Below are 18,639 nucleotides of genomic sequence, written 5' to 3'. Positions count from 1 at the left end.
CCCCCATATGATCGCCTTCTCGGTTTTCCTCACTACCACCTGACAAAAGTGCCCCTCATCTCTCCATAGCCCCTCTCTCAAATACATTACATTTGTTTTAAAGTGCTGGCAAAGGCTGACTTTACTAATCCACTCCGCTATCCACATAAAATACAGATATGTTCTTTGGAGCAGCCATATTAACCCTCTGCACTACTTTATGGCGAGCCAAAACTAGCACTAGACAAAACTCCATCTCTTTCCCTCTAGCAGGCACATTAATCACAAGAGCTATTGTGACATTTGTATTGCTGCCTGAAAGCTGAACGCACAAGGAATTCTGCAGCAGCTGCCTTTAACCCTTTGCGTGCTGGGGTGCTGCGCACGACCAATGGCCGACGTTGCCCCGCCCACTGCGTGGAATGCCTGCAGAATGTCCGCCGCGGTAAACGGGTTAAATTGTCCGTTATTGCTAAACACAGCGTCCCCCCCCCCCTGAGGTCAGTGCCTCTCCTACAGGTCAGCGCCCAGTTCAGCGGCACCTGTCCCACCCCCCTAAAGCCGGCCCTGCCTATACTTTTTAGTGAGTTGTACTTGTAACAAGAATGTTTTCCAACAAGTTCTTTTAAATGGGTATTCCTGGAACGATAAATGCGGTGATATAAGAGGATACTGATTGGTTCTGACTTAAAGACTACACAGTTGTGCTTTTTTGGTGGGAAACTAGTTCAATCACAAGCAGCAGTTTTCTCACTAGAGTCAAGTCTAGTGAGGTAAAAAAGAATAAATGCGTAGTTAGGAATAGGGGGCGATTGTAGATGCCCTCAATGGAGTTTGGGAGTTTCCTTGTGTTAAATATATGTGAGGAATGTGTGCCTCTCCTTGGGGCTCAGCCCCTATGGGACAAATGACCGGGACCACGGTGGCAACCTGCAGGCGAGAGCGGGCAGTAACATTGGAAATATATAACACCTGTATTTTTCACAGTATGACATTTGTGACTTAGAAACGCTACAGCGGTCAAACACATTTTCAAAGAGGGGTCCAGTGGGCTCATTCCCACCCAAATGCATAGGGCGGCTTGCGTAGGGTTGGGGCATTGAGAACATTTGACTGTGAAATGCAGGCACAGAGAAGGGGCCCAGAGTGCTGAAAGGTCAGGCACAATTGGTTGGGCTTTAGGCCCCTACAGTTGCCAAAATCCGAAAGACCCTTAGGGCAAATGAGGCAAAGTACAGTCCATGGGAGGGATCCTCAGGTCCCCACTGTGACTTGGTGGGCCAAGAATTCAAAAAGTAAAGGCCACACAGAGGTTACTGTTGATGGTGAAGCAACCTCTGTTGGTCAGACATGGCAGCTCCGAGGTTAGTAGGGCTGAAGATGGGATTCTGAAAGGAGGCCACCTCCAAACAATATTCTGCAGATGGTACAGCAACTCAGCTCTCCCCAAGACCGGATGCCCTGACACGCCCTTGGCGGGAAGGGCAAGGGGATTCATTTGGTCCTCCTAGTTGAAGCAGTAGGACATTTGAAAGTTCTGTAGTCTCTGATGAACTGCACTGGATGCAGTAAATCTTCGAAAATCCTTTCCTGTTTGTGTTCCTCTGTCCACCTCAGGGTTCCCTAATGAATGACCGGTGCGACACTCACAGGGTCAGCGGCAGTTTAATGCCCTCTCGCCTCCTGCGCTCTCAAATGACACAGGAACTGGAGGTGGACGTCCATCTTTGAGTGCTTTTTCCTCTATTTTTGCTGTGTCCTTCAGTTCCAGGATGAGCTAGCTTCCTGCAGAGGTGAGGCCGCTGACTTGGAACTGCTGACTCTTCGTGTTCCCGCGTCCTTACAGAGATGGTGATGATTCAAAACCGAACAGCCATTGTCAGCGAATTTGGGCTGTCGCGCTTTGATTTACAGACCATCGCCTTCACTCTCAACCCCACACAAAATCACTGCTGTGAAGTTTGTGAAAGTTTGCTCACCCTAACTTCATGACATTTTTAAATGTCTTTTGTACGAAATATTATAGCAAACATTTTTTAGGTGATAAAATCGCACAACTTTGTTGATATGCACAACTAAGCAAAGTGCAAGAACCCTGTGGTGTGCAAAAGTTGAGCACTTTAATGAAATGAAAACAATTTATTAAGTGCAAACTTATGCCCGGAGGCGTCTTGGCGCTTAACGACGAGACAAGGAAGTACAGTTCTGGTTTCCTAATATTGTACAAAAAGCCAGGTTTTCAGGGACTTCCTAAAAGCAGGTAGGGAAGGCACATTTTAAAGTTCAGGGGTATTCCATTCCAGAGTTGAGCTCTGGACCTAAAGAACGGTGTTAAAATGATCAAGAATGGCATTAAAATTATCGCTGCTTTAGCGGCAGGAAACTGCAGCTAAAGCGGTGATAATATGCCCTTGAGAATTCCAATAGAAGCCCATGTTCACACCAGAACACGGGCTTCTATGGGAATTCACAAGGGCATATTATTAAGCCCATTATCGCTGCTTTAGCGTCAGTTTCCTGCCGCTAAAGCAGCGATAATTTTAACGCAGTTTCTTGATAATATGCCCCCATAACTGGCAGCCAAATTACAACCTCAAAAAACCTCTACCACTCATGCAGCTCGTCAGAGGCTATGGGCATCATTTAAAAAGCTTTCTGCACTTGCATAAGGGACCTGGCTTCCCACAAGGGCACAGGCCACTACAGACAATGATGCAACTATCCAACTGCACCCACTTCAGTAATGACAGCATTTTGCGAGAAAGTTAAAGGGGCTCTCTATTGACACCAAAATATGGACCAAACAAACTTGCTAGCACTTAGTTGGTTAAAATAGAAATTCAGATTGTGGATTATGGGTCACTAGTACAGACTTGACCGTACTGGTATATTTACACTGGTAAACAAGAAAGTTAATTACACAGTTGTAGTACCTACCTGTAAGAGAGTGATGCATCTCAATTAATGGAAAATGAAGACTGAATTGCAGAAAACAAAACCATGGAAAATCAATTTTAATGAAAGAGAAGTTTAAGGAAATAAAAGAAATCGAAATTTAAAGGGAGCATTTTAAAGGAAAGATGCTTTTTTGGAAAAATCCAAAATTACATTGAGTTTGGTTGGAGTTTAGGGTTAGTGAGGGTTTTTGGGTTCAGGGATGGGTGAAGTTTAGGGATGATGTGGGGGTTTTAGGAGTCAGGAAACGGTGGAGTTTAGGTGTAGGAGCGTTCTTTAGGTCCAGGAATAGTTGGAGTTTAGTGGTCGTGAGTATTTTTTTAAGATCATAAATGGGTGGTGTTTAGCAGTGGTCAGTGTTTTTTAGGGTTTAGAGATTAGTGGAGTTTATGGGTGGTGAGAGGCATTTAGGGCACGGTAATGGGAGGAGTTTAGTGGTAGTGAGCAGTGTTAGGGTTCAGGTATGTGTGGAGTTTAGGGTGGTGAGGGATTAGGAATGGGTAGAGTTTAGATGTAGAAAGGGATTTCAGGCATGGGTGGAGTTTATGGGTAGAAGTGGCTTTTAGGATTCAAAGATGGGTACAGGGGTTAAGAATGGGTATAGGCATAGTGAGATGTTTTTAGGCTTCAATGATAGATAGAGCTTATGGGTCAGGGATGGGTTGAGCTAATGTGTCCTGAGGGGTTTTATGGGGTTGGGTTGGGGTGTATGGATGGTGTTCAGGGGTTGTGAGGGGTCAGGGAAGGATGGTGTTAGGGGTGGTTAGGGTTACCAAATCAAAAGAATGCACATCAATTGACAATGTGAAATATAGAGATCTGAAGTAATGTACCTTGAAAAAAGAATTGAATTAAATACCTGACAAAAATGTTTCTGATACTAACACCTGAAACCATTGCATCTACACCTTTAAATAAGCATACAATAGTCAATTAAAAAAGTATTTTATGAATTGGTTCCTATGAAATGGCAAATGTAATTCTGCCTGAAATCGTTTTTTTTTGTGAAATCACATATTACTGTAACAGGGTCAGTGTCTGCTTTTTAAGTTATGGCTCTGGGTGCACAGTCAGTTTATACAGGGCATTTTCCATGTCATACTGTTTGAGTCTCTACCTAACACTACCTAGAGAAAAACATTGACTGCTGAGCTTCACTACTTTAGGAGAAGCAGTTGCCCAAAAAGAGTATCCTGACTCGCTGTTGTAGCCCAGTGGTATTGATGGCCATGAAACACAATCGTTAAATTACAGCACCGACTTAACTAGGCTGATTGCTTGTCACAGACAAGTCACACAGGAATTCACGAGTCACTTCAATACTAGTGAAGACTGCATCATACTGTTAATCAAAATAGTAAACACGATTGTGATTTACTGCATCTTACATAATAGTTCACACTGGGACATATCCCTAAATATGTCTTATTACTCAAATATTAGCCCAGGAGGTGACTTTCGTATTGCTAAAAATGAATCCAGACTGTGATGCTTCGACCAGTATACTAACTAGTCAGTTCTGTAGCTTACTAATTACTTAAAGTTTTTTGCCACATAGGAAAATAATAATCAAGACTGCAAGTTAGTGGCAACTAAAATACCAGTTCACTATTAAGTGTAGCTCAAATAACAAAGGAAGGCACGATGTATACATAAAAGAAGTTTGGACTCCAGCTGCTCTGAAGGAGAGATCTTTGGTAGGAATGCTCTTAAGTAATCATTTATGTTTGAGAGTAGAAAATAATAATAATATTATTAATATTAGCAGTCCAGTGTTTTCGACCTTGGAAGAAGGAACTGCTAACTCGGCTCTGTCAAAAGCCGAACCTGTGATATCCAGGTTGCACACAATGAAGCAGGTGCTCAACTTAGCTATCCTAGAGACTTTTATAGATGTATTAAGCACAAGCTACATGTCATTTAGTTCTATTTCTCCACTCAGTTGGGCTCGTTTTATAGACCGTAGGAGGTTCAGACACGTTTAGTATTCGATTTATAGGTGGGAAGTATGATGCTACCAGAAGTGGAGGCAGAGAAGTCCCCCAAGTTGATGTAGGAGGTCCACCACCATTTTAAACAGTGCCAACTAGACTCCAAAAGATAATTTTAGGTCTGACAATAGTTACAACCTTTTGTTTTTAAAAATATATCTAGTAAGCATACTGACTTTCAGTCCTCTTCATCCATTGTTCTAAGATGGTGTCATTCACATTTTGCCTCTGTCCATCCCAGCATGCTGCATCGTCCATAGAGTCAGTCTACTTCCGCCATTGACTTACAGAGAACGATGGCCGAGTACTCCTGCACAATGTGCACATCTACACATCAGGTAGTCCCCTTTAGTACCAGGATCTACTGGTGCAACGAGTGGTTACACATAAAATATAAATATATGTTGACAATCCTTCTTTTACTTGGACGAGGGACTAGCATCTCCACCAACTCTGCTACCGGGCAATCATATGTCTCCATACAAAAAGCGTTCAGCAACAAAAGAAGCATTGAGAACGCCAAAGGTTAACACATTTTGCTTATGCTTGGTAATGTGGGAACGAGAAAGTTACATAGCTCTTTTCCACCACCCACATTCGTGATAGTATCCTCCCTACAAATCTTCATGGATTCCAAATTAGAATTCCACAATTTTAAACACTTGTTACTTGTAATCAGCAGGGACACATTAGGCAAGTTAGCTAAACTTGAATAGAGAAGAAGTGGGCACCAAGAGAGTGCGTTACGTGTTAGGCTGGGTAGAAGCTGAGGAAAATGGCCTGGAAAAAGACACGGCTTGAAAGAAAGCAATAAACGAGAAGCTATGAGGAAGCAAGAGGAGAAAGGGATATACTGAAAGCATGCGGGAATGCAAGTCCTTAACAGTTGTTGCTGCAATCTCAGAAAATAACTTGGAATTAGAACATGGGATAAAAAACAGACATGGGTGGTGCCCAACTAGTACAGGAAACTAGCATAATCACCTGGCATATCACTTTTAGGATCTGAACAATGCACAGCGGACTTTGTTAAGGGTGGAAATGGTCACTGTGCTGAAGTCACAGAAAAAAAAGGCAGATGCAGGCTTGGATATAGCGCCCAGACATCAAGAAATATGGTTATATAAAGCCAATGCTAGATGGCACAGTAAACTCACCAACAGCAGCCAGAAGATCCATCAATACACAAATGACACACAACTCTACGTAGAAACCACCATTTAGCACTGTATTCAGTGTCTCAAAACCTGCCTTTCATTTAGAATTGAATGTCCATTGCCCATCTAAAACACAGCCTTCCCAAGACAGAATTCCTCCTGTCCGCATACAACAACGAACAGCCTCAAGTCGAAGCCTGGCTCACCGTCGTCATCCAGTCCAGAGTTACTAGGTTTCACCCTCTACACTGACCATTCCTTCCAAGAAAGCATGAACAAGTGCCCTTAACTTAAAACATATTTCATGACAGTACGAGCCCTGGTCCTTTCACACCTTGTACTCTCACACTAAGCAACACACAGGTCCCATCGAAAAATTGAAAACCAAAACGCTTAAGACGCTGCATTACTTCTCATTAAGGGCATAAAGAAGTTCCAACTAAATCACCCAACACTGAAGAAACCAATTAATCCCTCCTCTAAGTTAGTGTCATCTTCTAGAACAGATGCATCAAATACAAGGTTACCAGATCAATACCCCTAGTAACCACTTGGAATTGTAGTACCCATAAAACCATATCTGCTGCTATGCCTGAAGCCAGGAGATCGCCAGACTACCAACTAAAAATTGCAAAAAAAGAGGTCACCTAACAGCAAGCCTATCCAATCTATGCTCCAGGATCTAGAACAACATATCAATCCGTATTAGAACTTCTCCAAACACCCTACAGTTTAGAAACAATCTGAAGTCTTGCTGCCATAGAGAATGCTACCATCGACAAATAAAAGGAACCTACCCTTGACTCTTCTTCTTCATGTAATCAATCCTGAATCATACCCATCGTCTCGGGCCAATGTACTCTGCTTCGCTGCTCTGTAGCTAGATGTACACTACAGAAGTACCTGCGTGTGCATACACACATACCTACATACATAAATTCATATGTGTGTGTGTGTTTCAGTGTGTGTGTGTGTGTGTGTCTGTGTGTGTGTGTGTGTGTATGTGTGTGTGTGCATACATACAAAAATGGGTTAGAAAACTGCAAATTCCCAACTGGCACACAAGTCAGGAAATTCTAGCTACAAGTGTCCCCCAGAGAGACTCAGAATGTGCTACCTTACTAGGGACAGAGCAATTCTAGCTATAAAAGAAGTATGGATTAATTCTACAAATTTAGAATGAGGGTTGCAGATAAGAGGTACAGAGCTGCAGTTCATCAGCAAACATGTACAAGAGTTATGGAGATTAGAGAGCATAGGTACCTTAACCCCTTCGACGCTCATGAGGGAACGGTTCCATCATCAGCGTTGGTTGGGCTGTGCTGATGTCGGAACCGTTCTGTCACGACCACGCCCGTTTTCGAATCCTCAGCACAGCGCGAAAATTTGCGCCGCGCTGAAGCGGTTAAAGACAGATGAAAGGATACCAGCATAGACAAAACCTCATTTTACTTCTACTGTGGATCCAAAAAGGCATTGGAGAAGTGGCCTTTGTGGTTGGCACTGCAGAGCTTAAAATGAGCCATAAGGTACTACAATGGTAACTCAAAGGTTACTAGATGAAGTGTCAATGTAGCCATTTGGACAGTCAATAATATCCCTAAGCATGCAACACCAGCTGTGGAGTGGTCTTCTACAAACAAACATGTATGACTCTCCTTAGTGGGTTCATTGGTGGTCTGTCAGAGATGGTAAATAGGCAAAAATGATTTACATTGCTATAGACAGTAGAATGAATCATATCATAATCATAGGCACATATTTAATTAATAGTTCTGTTCACTTTTCATACAGATTAGGAAACGTAGACAGAAAGGAATGCTAATGGACCAAAACATCTACACAATCAGAGTAAACAGATCTATTTAAATTTTGGCGTAAGATAAACAGAAGTCGTCAAGGAAGGCAACACCTCATCACCACAAGGCATTAATGCAAGGGAAACATTGAAGAGAACACAAAATGACAGGATGATTGTCCAGGGTTGGTGACTGCTCAAAAAACAATTGATGACCATCCCTCCTCACCCTCACCCAATTGCGATCGGCGAAGGAGTCCCCCAGGGGTCCATCCTTGTCCCAACTCTATGCAACCGTTACATCGAGCCACTCAGAGTCATTCTTAAGAACTCTGGGATTTCTTATCACCAATTTGCAGATGACACACAGCTGTATCTAAAGGTCTCCTCACAAGACGATATCTTGCTGCTTGCCACCACCCTAAACTCTGTTGAGGACTGGATAACCTCCTATAACCTACAGTTAACCCCCTCTAAAACTAAATTTCTCCTCAACTCCCCTTCAGAATCAACACCTCCGGTGTATTCCTGGATGGACACACACAACCTCTTCCACCATACCCCAACTTTGTCGACAGTGCCAAATCTCTGGGAGTCATCCTAGACGAAAGGCTCAACCTACATTCTCAAATCAGCACCATGGCCAAAAACACCATCAACTATGTCTTCTGTGTGGAGTCCACCGTTACATCCAAAAAACAGAATCATAAATCTCTTGCCCATACACTGGCACGCTCCAGAATAGACTATTGTAACTCTCTCCTGACTCGTCTCTACAGGACCCATCTCACCACCCCCCCCCCCTCCTCCCCCGGCCCCACCAGCAAAAATGATTCTGCACTCGGCAATACTGTTTGTCTATGGGGCCAAAAGAAATAACCACATTAGTGCCATACTGATCACTATCCGATGGTGGCCAATAGAAGCAAGGGTTATCTACAAGACTGACTGCATCACCCATAAAGCCCTGCACACTTCTGCCCCCAGTTACCTGGCGGACAAACTCAAGTTATCAGGTGGCTCCAGACCATAGCAAACCGCCAAAGCAATGCTCCTTAAACCCCCATCCTTTAAAAGAGAACCACTGATGGTAAAATCTTCCCAGGAAGTGCTACCAGAATCAGGAATTTACTACTTCCAAGTCTGCACACAACTACCTCGCTGACGACTTTCAAAAAGGCCTGGACGCCCTTCTCTTCCAATGGCATTTGAACTAAAACACTGTAATCAACTCCTGGCACAGACCTCTATACTACCTCAACCTTTTTAAGACTGTATACTACTTTAACCTTTTGACAGACATACATACCTTTTGTGCACTCTGTATACTACCTCATCCTTTTTACAGCTTTTGCACATTTTGTTTAATGTAATTAAATATTTCTCCTGTAAAGCGCTCTAGCACTTGTAGATAATGATATATAAATAATCATAAATAAGTACAAATAAATTAGTGTGAAGTGAAGTATGAGGAAATAAATGGGAAGGTCTGGGCTTAAAGACTGCCTCAGAATCAGTGTGGTGGGCATGCACTCGAGAGCTCTGTCTAGACCTAGAATACCAAATGCAGGTATGACAGAAAAGGGAAATCTCTGATAGGTGTGCCTAAACACGTACCTTTTTTTGTCTCTCTTCATCCTGAAAGCAGCTCAGCGTCAGGATTGTCCAACCCTCTGTTCCAAAGTGGAGGCAACAGGATCATTGCCAGACCAGACAATGGCTACCAGATTATCAGCCGGCCTCGACTGATTGCCACTACCTCTGACCTGCAGGACACAAAGTCTGTCTCCATCAACATGCTTCCAAGCCGGAGCCCGCCAGAGGTGAATACCGGGAAAAACAAGCCTGTGTCTGAGTGGGCTACTGGTCCCCCTCCCTTTCTATCCCTCTCTTTTTATCTCTCTGTTTATCCCTGTCTTTTGAGTGGGTTACTGCCTTCTCTACCTGGGTGGGCTCTGCCTACTCACTCTCTCTTTGTGGATGGCTGCCCCCTCTCTTTCTTGGTGGACTTCTGTCTTCTGCATCTGTCTCTGTCTGGGGGCTTATGCCCTCTTCCTGTCTGTGGTCAGCTTCTCTCTAGGTGTGAACCAACCTCCTGTTTCTGGCTAAGTCACATCCTGTGTGTCTCTCTTGGTGGGTCCTGCCATTTCTCTAACTGGGTTTGTTCTTTAGATCCAAGTGTATGGATTTGCTGATTGTAAATGAAAACAAATTCATTATGGGAATGCATTACAAGGTTAGCAAATATGGTGAGCAGTAGTTGCACAGTAAAAAGGTGCAAGAGTGGAAGAAGTGAAAAGGTGGAGAGGCAGCGCACAAAGGTTTGTTCAAGCTAGGCCCTAGATGAATATCATTTATGTCTTTACTAGAGTCTTCCATCTTGGTTAATATCACTGGCACAGTTTAAGGGTTTAGGGACATAGTCTGTTGTTATCAAATGTCTACATGTGCCCTTCTTGTACCCTGAAGTGGTCGTGAGGATTTTCTTAAATGTTGCTAGGGAGCTCAAAGATCTCAGAAGTGGCTACAGTGTGTTCCAGTGCATGGTTGCCAGCAATGTAAAGGCTCATGAACTGCTATGCTGCACAGCATGGTTTGGGGTAGTCCGAAGATTCATGCTAATTGACATTGGAGAGCAGTTAGGAGAGAGAGGTAAATGTTAGGACGGTAGGATGTGACAGATCGTGGACTGGTTTAAAATCAAAGGTGAATGAATGCAGCTTACAATCTACCAAGATGGCTGCTTTTATTTTAGGTTTGATGTGACAGCTTCTTAACTTAGCCTGTTCTTCGATTCTGATGGTGCTTGGGGAACACAGGCTCTTGGGAGACACCTATCCTATGTGGAAACGTATGTGCTGTTCCCGTAGCTGGGCACTAGGAACCCCCTGACCATCCCCTAGGGTTTCATTGTATGGGAGCTAAAGTATCAGTAATGGCAACCTCTGACATGTTTGTTTTCTACCTGGCTGTGTCAAAACCTGTTGAGGTGTACCAGTAAGGCCTGAGGCTACTGGAGCCACTTAATGAACTCCATGAAAGAAAAAGTACTGCAGGAAGACATTTTGTGGACCTGTGAGGAGAGGCTTGTGCCATAGGAAAATGATCTCACTGTCAGGGCCTAATGATCAATCTACATGTGGTGATGCAGACCTGCTCATGAATGAACTGCAACTGATGAGTTGTCATGACACTTGTAGGGTGATGGGTAATCTACTAGAGCCATCCTGTCTAGCTGGCTGACCTACTAGTCCTGCACCAGGTGATCAATGAGTTTAAATCTTAAATGACTAATGTGGCAGCCATCTTAGACAGATGCTTTACTTAGAGGGGGTTGCTGACAAAAGGAAGACCCCAAAAAGGAGTTGCAGTCCTGTGTTCTGAAGAACCACCAGGGACAGCTTCCTGAAAAGCTTGAAGATTAAGGGGAAGTAAACTACTCAAGAGACGTGAAGGCTCTTCCTACCTCTGTCAAACACTCCACAGTGATCTAAGTGGGAATACTGATTATGTTGCTAAGCTGATTTGGGCTGCCGAGACCAAGCTGAAAAATTTGGCCGTGGAGTACTTGGAGTTGACAGGCCCTTGGGAAAGCAAAATCACCCATTAGTGTCCTAGAGTGACACAAGGAGGAAGGTGATTCTTGAGCTAAGAAACTGAATAAAGTCAAGAAGTGTGTCGTACCATGAGGGCTGATGCCTGAGAGGAAGTTCTGGATAAGTTGAGGATGGTTTCGGAGAGCAGGGACTTGGGGGTCCGTGAGGATTATTTGCAGGCAGAGATGAAGAGGGTTCTTTGGACCTTCTCAGACTTAGGTGATGTATCATATCACTTTTTAATTATCAGGGCTAACAGAATCCCCTACAGTGATCACGATCTGGAACAGTTGACACACAGGTGGTGGGACTGAGGGAGATGGTCCTGAGGAACTTCTTCTCAAAGAAGCTATCCAAGCTGCAAGGAGGTTACTTGTGGCAAGTACTGTTGTTCCCAGTCCCAGCCCACACCATGCTTGTGAACCCTGCAAGGTTAAAAAAAAGGGATGACAAAAAAAACCAGTTTGTGTTCATGGAAGAAATTCTGCTAGGATTTTTTTGGGGGGGTGAGCTATACCTTGGGCTAGATCTAGCTCTTGTCATTGTGATCTCCATGGTTATAACATTGATTGAGGTTGCTATGCTCCTGTTCTGGATTTGTGAGTGGGGCTTTCATGGGGTGGGATACGAGAGTGGGAGCATGGGTCCATCATTGTACCTTTTGCCGTGAGATTCTTTGTTTTCTATCTTTGCACTGCCTCACTCTAGTCCGTATATAAAGGGCAACTGTGACTTTGTTTTTTTTTGTTTTTTTTTTTAATATATTTTTATTGCAGGAATCAGTAAATCGTTACATAATCGACCAGCATTATATCACAAGCAATATCAGCGAGATACAACCCTCCGTCCCCGCGCCGTAAGTTTCTTACACAGCCATCCGGCCCACAACCCTGGGGTCGGGCGGCGAAATGTAATGGGGGCTCAGAGGTATGTCAGAGCTGGTCCGGATGATCCACCGTCCGTCATCTGCTTTTCCAAACAAGCCTATAAACCCAAAAGGAAAACCCCACCCACAAAACACTACTACCCAAAGAAAATCCCACCCAACCCCGCCATCAGCGCCTGGTAACAACCGCAACAGGATCTGCTATGGGACCCACGGGGAAAGCAACAGGACTAACAGTGCAATCGTTTATCGGGACATGGGGCGAGCCGCTTCCTCACCTTCAGAGTCGCTGGGGGCGCAATAATCCCTAAGGGCCTGCACCAACGTTTCCCACTCCAACGCTGCCTCCTGCGCCTTCTCATTACGCTGCCTCCAAGCTAGCTGGTATCTCAGCGTGCTCTCCCCCGCCGCCCACTTCAAGAGCTCGCTGTGCCATCTGCTTCCTGTCGGACCAACTCGTGCCTTCCAGTTCCTGGTCACCTCTCGTTTAGCAAGGAGGAGCCCTAGGTCGATAAATTTGCTGGAAATTTTATTCTTGGGGGTATGAGGGAACCAGTGTAGTAGTCCCACCGCCGCGTCAAATGATAAGGACCTCCCCATCACCTCCTCCAGGGTCTTCCCCACTTCTACCCAGTAGGATGACAATCCCGGGCAGGCCCATAGCATGTGGAGGAGGTCCGCCTCCTGGGCTGGGCACCTAGGGCAATCCGCCGAATTCGTGGCAAAATATCGCCTAATTTTCACCGGGGTCAGATATGCTCTATGGAGCACGTAATAGTGGACCAGCTGAAAGCGGGCGTGGCGTGTGCCCTTCCAGGCTCGCCGCATCAACTGGGACCAGGTCGTCTCCGGGATCTCCCTGCCAATGTCCTCCTCCCAGCGGTTTCTCAAAGTAGTGAGAGGAGCCAATCCCTCGTTGATCAGTCTGCTGTAAAGGCAAGTGACCGCCTTCACCGTGCCCGCAGACATCATCACGTACTGGCACACCGGAGATAAAGTGGGTTCCTCCTGCCCGTTTCTCCAGTGCGCTTGGATCGCTCGGACAATGGCCGAGTGCAGCAGAAAGTCGCCACGGGGGATCTCGAAGCGATCAATAAGCTCCTGAAAGGGCAAGAGCGCCCCGTCCTCATACAGATCCCCAACTAGCTGTAAGCCGGCGTCCTCCCAGGCCGCCAATCGTGACCAATCGCCGCCATGGGGGAGGGCCGTCAGCATCCCCAAAGGTATTTCGGGCGCATACGGTGTTCTCAGATGGCCTCGGGCGTGAGCTCGGTTCCAACACAGGCGAACGGTCCGCTCCTCCAGCGACAAGTCCCGTAGGGCCAAACGTTGTCGCAGCGCTATGAAGGAGAGAACATGCCTGGCCATACCCGTCCCCCTTATATCTTCCGGGCCCCGGAACTCCCGGGCTATCTCCTGGGTGAAGGTCTGGAGCTGCGCCGCCAAATAATACTTTTCAAAATCCGGCACCGCAAGCCCACCCTCATCTTTCGGCCTCATCAGGGTCCTGAGGGCCACCCGTCGGCGGCCCGAGCCCCAGAGGAATCCGACTATCATAGATCTTAGTAGTCGAAACGTGGCCGGAGGGACCCAGATCGGCAGTGTCCGGAAGTAATATAACAGCCGGGGAAGCGCCACCATTTTAAGCAGAGCGATCCGCCCCGCCACCGAGAGCGGCAGCGTGGCCCAGAAGTCCATACAGCCTCGAAGTGCTCGAGTGCTGCGGGCTATGTTCCCATCCAGGAGGTCGGATGGGTCGTGATAGACGTATACCCCCAGGTACTTAAAGCAGTCGGGTTCCCATCTGATCTCCCTACTTAGAGTAGGGGCGGGGGCGCCCTTGCGAACCGGGAAAAGACAGGTCTTAGACCAATTCACCCGGAGGCCCGAGACCTCCCCAAACTCCGTGAGCGCCGTCGCCGCTCCATGTAGGGCGGCGAGCGGGTCCTCTAGGAAGAGCAACAGGTCGTCTGCATACAGTGAAACGTAGTGCGGGCCCGAAGGAGTCCACAGGCCCGTATAATGGGCTCCCGAACGAAGATGCAGCGCGAGGGGCTCCACCGCCAGCGCAAAGAGAAGTGGGGACAACGAACACCCCTGCCTCGTCCCTCGTTCCACCGGATATCGTGAGGAAATCAGTGGTCCCGCCCGAACCCTGGCCGATGCAGAGGCATAGTGAACCGTGGTCCACCTGACGAAGCCCTCACCGAGGCCGAATCTCCGTAGCACAGTGCAAAGGTAGTCCCATTCCAGGCTATCAAAAGCCTTCTCTAGGTCCACGGATAAGACAACCGGGGACGGGGCATCCACAAACGGCTCCCCTAGCAAGCGGAACAACCTGTGAATGTTCATAGTCGTGTTACGCCTAGGGATAAAACCAGCTTGGTCCTCATGCACCAGGGAGCTCATGTGTCCCAGCAGCCTCGAGGCCAAGATACTGCTCAGTATTTTATAGTCCACCGTCAGCATCGATAAGGGACGGTAAGACCCCGGGTCGGACGAGTCCCTTCCCGGCTTAAGGAGAGGAACCACCAACGCCTCACACATCGAGCTCGGGAGCCGCCCGAGCCTCTTCGCCTCTCTGTAGACTACCAATAACCTAGGGGCTAGGAGGTCAGCATAAGCTGCATAAAACTCCACAGGCAGGCCGTCCAGGCCCGGGGTTTTATTCCTCGCCATCCGTTTAATGGCACTGCGGATCTCCCCCAATTCTATGTCGGACCCCAGGGCCTTCGCCACCTCTTGCTCTACTGTGCGGAGTTCCAGTGGCCGTAAATAATTATCGAGCAGGTCAGGGTCTCGGGCTGAGCGACTGCGGTACAAGCATTCGTAATAATGCTGGTAGCAGCTGAGAATCTCCGGCTGAGTGTACACCTCGGTTCCGTCTGCCTTACGCATACATGTCGTCAATGAGGACTGACGCGTAGGGTTGGCCAACCATGCCAGCAACGCGCTTGATCTATCCTCCTCCGCGATGGACCGGACCGTATAGGCCTTGTAGTCGAAACAGCGAAGCCGCTCGACCTCCGCCACCACCGTCTCCCTCGCCTCCGCCGTACGTACCTGTAATTCAGGGCGCCCGGGGCGGCGAATTTCCAGCTCGCGGAGTTTCCGGTCCGCTGCATCTAGGTCGGCGAGGATAACTCGCCTCATGCCTACCTTTTTAGAAATACAGTAACCCCTCACCACTACCTTAAAAGCGTCCCACTCTAACGCTCTCGTACTCGCGGTGCCCCCGTTGGACGCAAAGTACTCTGAGACCTTATCACCTAGGTCCGCCCTGAAAACACTGTCCTCAAGAATCTCGGGCCGTAATTTCCAGGTGGGCACCGCCGGCGCCCCGGGGAACCAGCGAAGGTCCAGCAGGAGGGGGTTATGGTCCGAAATGGTTCTGGACAAATATTCAGACCGGACCGCTGCCGAAACCAGTTCGGGCGAGCCAAGAAATCCGTCCAGTCTAACATGCAACTCATGGAGGCTCTAGAAGTAGGAATAGTCCCTAGATGTGGGGTGGTGCGCCCTCCAGAGATCCGTTAGACCCCAGTGGGTCTGCCAGTCCTTACGACCCTTAGCCATGCGACGGACCGGAGAATCAGGAAGGGGTGGGTGCGAGCGGTCAGTGTCTACGTCCACTACTGAGTTGAAATCTCCCCCGAGCAGTAGGGGCCCGGAGAAGAAGTGGGCCAACGAGCCCGATAACCTGGAAAGGAAGGCAGTCTGGTCTATATTAGGAGCGTACACACAGCAAACGTTCAAGTCCCTCCCTCCCAGAGTGCCCGAGATAGCCACGTAACGCCCCTCCGGATCTATCACTGTTTTCGTGACCGGGAAGGGGACCCCCGCTCTAACCCATATCAGCGCCCCTCTGGCATACGCGGAGTATGATGTGCAAAAGACCTGCCCTCTCCATCTACGCTGTAGCGCCGCCCCTTCCGCCTTGTTCAGATGAGTTTCCTGCAGCAGCACCATTTGCACCCCCCTACGCACTAAATAAGCGTGGACTTTGTGGCGCCTGGACATAGTATGAAGCCCCCGCACGTTCCAAGTAAAACATTTCAAGTTAGCAACATCAGCCATTGTCCCATATCGTTCTCGCAAAGTCTCCCCATCTGGGTCCCAACAAAGAAAGGACATCAATCATCCCAGCACTGATGGCGGCCATTTTCCCCAACCAAAACCGAACAACCCAAAAATGAGCAAGACCCCCATCCACCCTCCCCAGAACAGGACCCAAAGAGCAGCATCTAGATCCCATCCAAACCATACACTCTGGAGTTCTGGACTTTTTGGTTCCGTCCAGAGGTGTCAGGGAACAACACCCAAAGACCCCGGAGTTCCACCTGCCTTGGTGCACAAATGAACAGAAACACGGGCTTCTCGATGGTGGCGTCAAAGACCAAAGGTTTATTACTGCAGGGACACAGAAGTCACAGAAACTACGCATGGGCAGTAACTAGGAGCCTGTTCAAATTGTACAAAGAGGGTTGCTCCTTATATACTAAATTTTGGCCTTCAGGCGAATTCTTTACATGTTGGTACATTCCCAAAACCTTTGTGTCATAAACAATAAATATTTGGCGTACATAGGAACCGTTGATAAAATCTGTTACAAAACATCTACGAAGAGGGGTTCCCACTAGTTCATCACAATCCCTTGTCAATATTGCATTCAAGAGCTGGACCGCCTCATCGTAAATTTCGTTACCTCCCCCTAATAAAGATTCAGAAAGAAAGAAACGGAGCCAGGTGTGGAAGATAGAAAAGCGGGATAAGAGATGTTTGTAGGTTGTAAATGGGCAAGGCTACCGGCTTCGGCCGCTTAATCGTGATCAGGACAATGGACACGAAGACCAGTTTGGCAGGACTAGCCTCGGGCGGAGGAGGCAGTCTTTGCCGAGTCATGCAGCTGCAGCGTGATCTGGTTTAAGGTGCACGTGTCATGAAAAGAGGTGAATCTCCGGCTAAGGCTACGTGTCCTTAATCGAAATGAAGTGATCAGAGGTTATTGCGTATGTGAGGGCAAGAAACACAAAATGGCGACCATGATCTAAGATGGATGCCGTGGGTAGATCAGAAATGTGTTTATCAAAGGAGTGCTCTTGCTCGTAGCGTAGCGAAAACACCAGGATATGCTAAATGGATCATTTGCGGTTCGCTGATACCAATATTATGTATTTCCGACAATATTGAAAACACGGGTTCAAATCGTCACGGAACCTCAGACCCTCCTTTTGCCCTTACATAGGCAATTACTCAGTCTATGTCAGAATCTAATTCTATGCTCATCAGGTCAGTGACATGCTGTTGCATCATCATCCTTTCTCGTGCCTTTTCTCCAAACGCAGGTGGTTTTCTAAGACAAGTTGCAGCACAAAGACTACACAGAGCAGGACCACACTGGATAATCAGGCAACATGAGAACAGGAATACTAAGATGACACCAATGACCATTAGAACCTTCCATCCCCACGCTGAGATCAGAGTCCAAAACCACTCCATGAAGGACCAGTTTCCCTTGTCTACGTGAATAGAGTCGGAAATCTTGTGTAGCTTAGAGATCGCCTCATAGACTGTTGGAGCATTATTAGGGATAAAGACACAGCAGCTCGATTGGATCATTCTGCATACCCCACCTCGATCTGCAAGGATAACGTCTAGAACCATACGGTTCTGCTACGTCATGAGTCTATCCGCCTGAAGCTCAGCTGTCAAATTGCTAAGGGCACCAGCAGTTTCGGTAATAGTAGATTCAACTACCCGTGTTAGCTGACGTATGTTTCTACTATTGGCCATAGGCCCCCAGAATGTCAGCTCGTAACCAGATAGTCTCGCACTGGTAAGGTGTTGTGTCTTCGTTCGATTCATGAGTGTATCCACTGCATGAGGAACCATGACTACTAGCATGTTGTTCATTACCAAACCAGCAGATTGTCGAATGGAAGCCGCAGCTGCCGCTGTAGCTCTCAAACAACTAGGCAACGCTCTAGCTACCGGATCTAATGTTGATGAAAAATACGCACAAGGGCGTTGTTTGTCACCAAACTTCTGTGTCAAAACACTCAACGCGCAACCTTCTCTCTCGTGAACATAGAGCGTGAATGGCTTGCTGTAATCGGGTGTACCCAATACAGGAGCTGAACAAAGTGCATTTCGTAATTCAGAAAAACTCTCCTGACATTCATCAGACCATGGCACCGGACTCGGAACATTTTTCCCAGTCAAAGCTACCAACGGTTTTGCTAAAAGAGAAAAATTTGGGATCCACTGCCTACAGTAA

At 47.1% G+C, this 18,639-nt stretch overlaps 1 protein-coding gene across 4 annotated transcripts in view; it reads left to right on the top strand.

Moving 5' to 3' along the window:
- The window catches only part of ADAM8 (ADAM metallopeptidase domain 8), a 168,929-nt gene that overhangs the window by 108,029 nt on the left and 42,261 nt on the right, over positions 1-18,639 (top strand). For 2 of the 4 annotated variants that reach the window (XM_086921842.1, XM_086921841.1), the window contains exon 20: positions 9,526-9,703. In XM_086921842.1, coding sequence (XP_086777968.1) covers positions 9,526-9,703 — 178 coding nt within the window. The remainder of the gene's footprint in view (positions 1-9,525; positions 9,704-18,639) is intronic. The other 2 variants (XM_086921844.1, XM_086921843.1) reach the window with 1 other exon arrangement.

This window comes from Lissotriton vulgaris, chromosome 5 (genome assembly GCF_964263255.1).
Source record: "Lissotriton vulgaris chromosome 5, aLisVul1.2, whole genome shotgun sequence".
Taxonomy (NCBI): Eukaryota; Metazoa; Chordata; class Amphibia; order Caudata; family Salamandridae; genus Lissotriton; species Lissotriton vulgaris.
The sequence above is the reverse complement of the archived record's forward strand: the minus strand, read 5'-3'. Positions and strand labels throughout refer to the sequence as shown.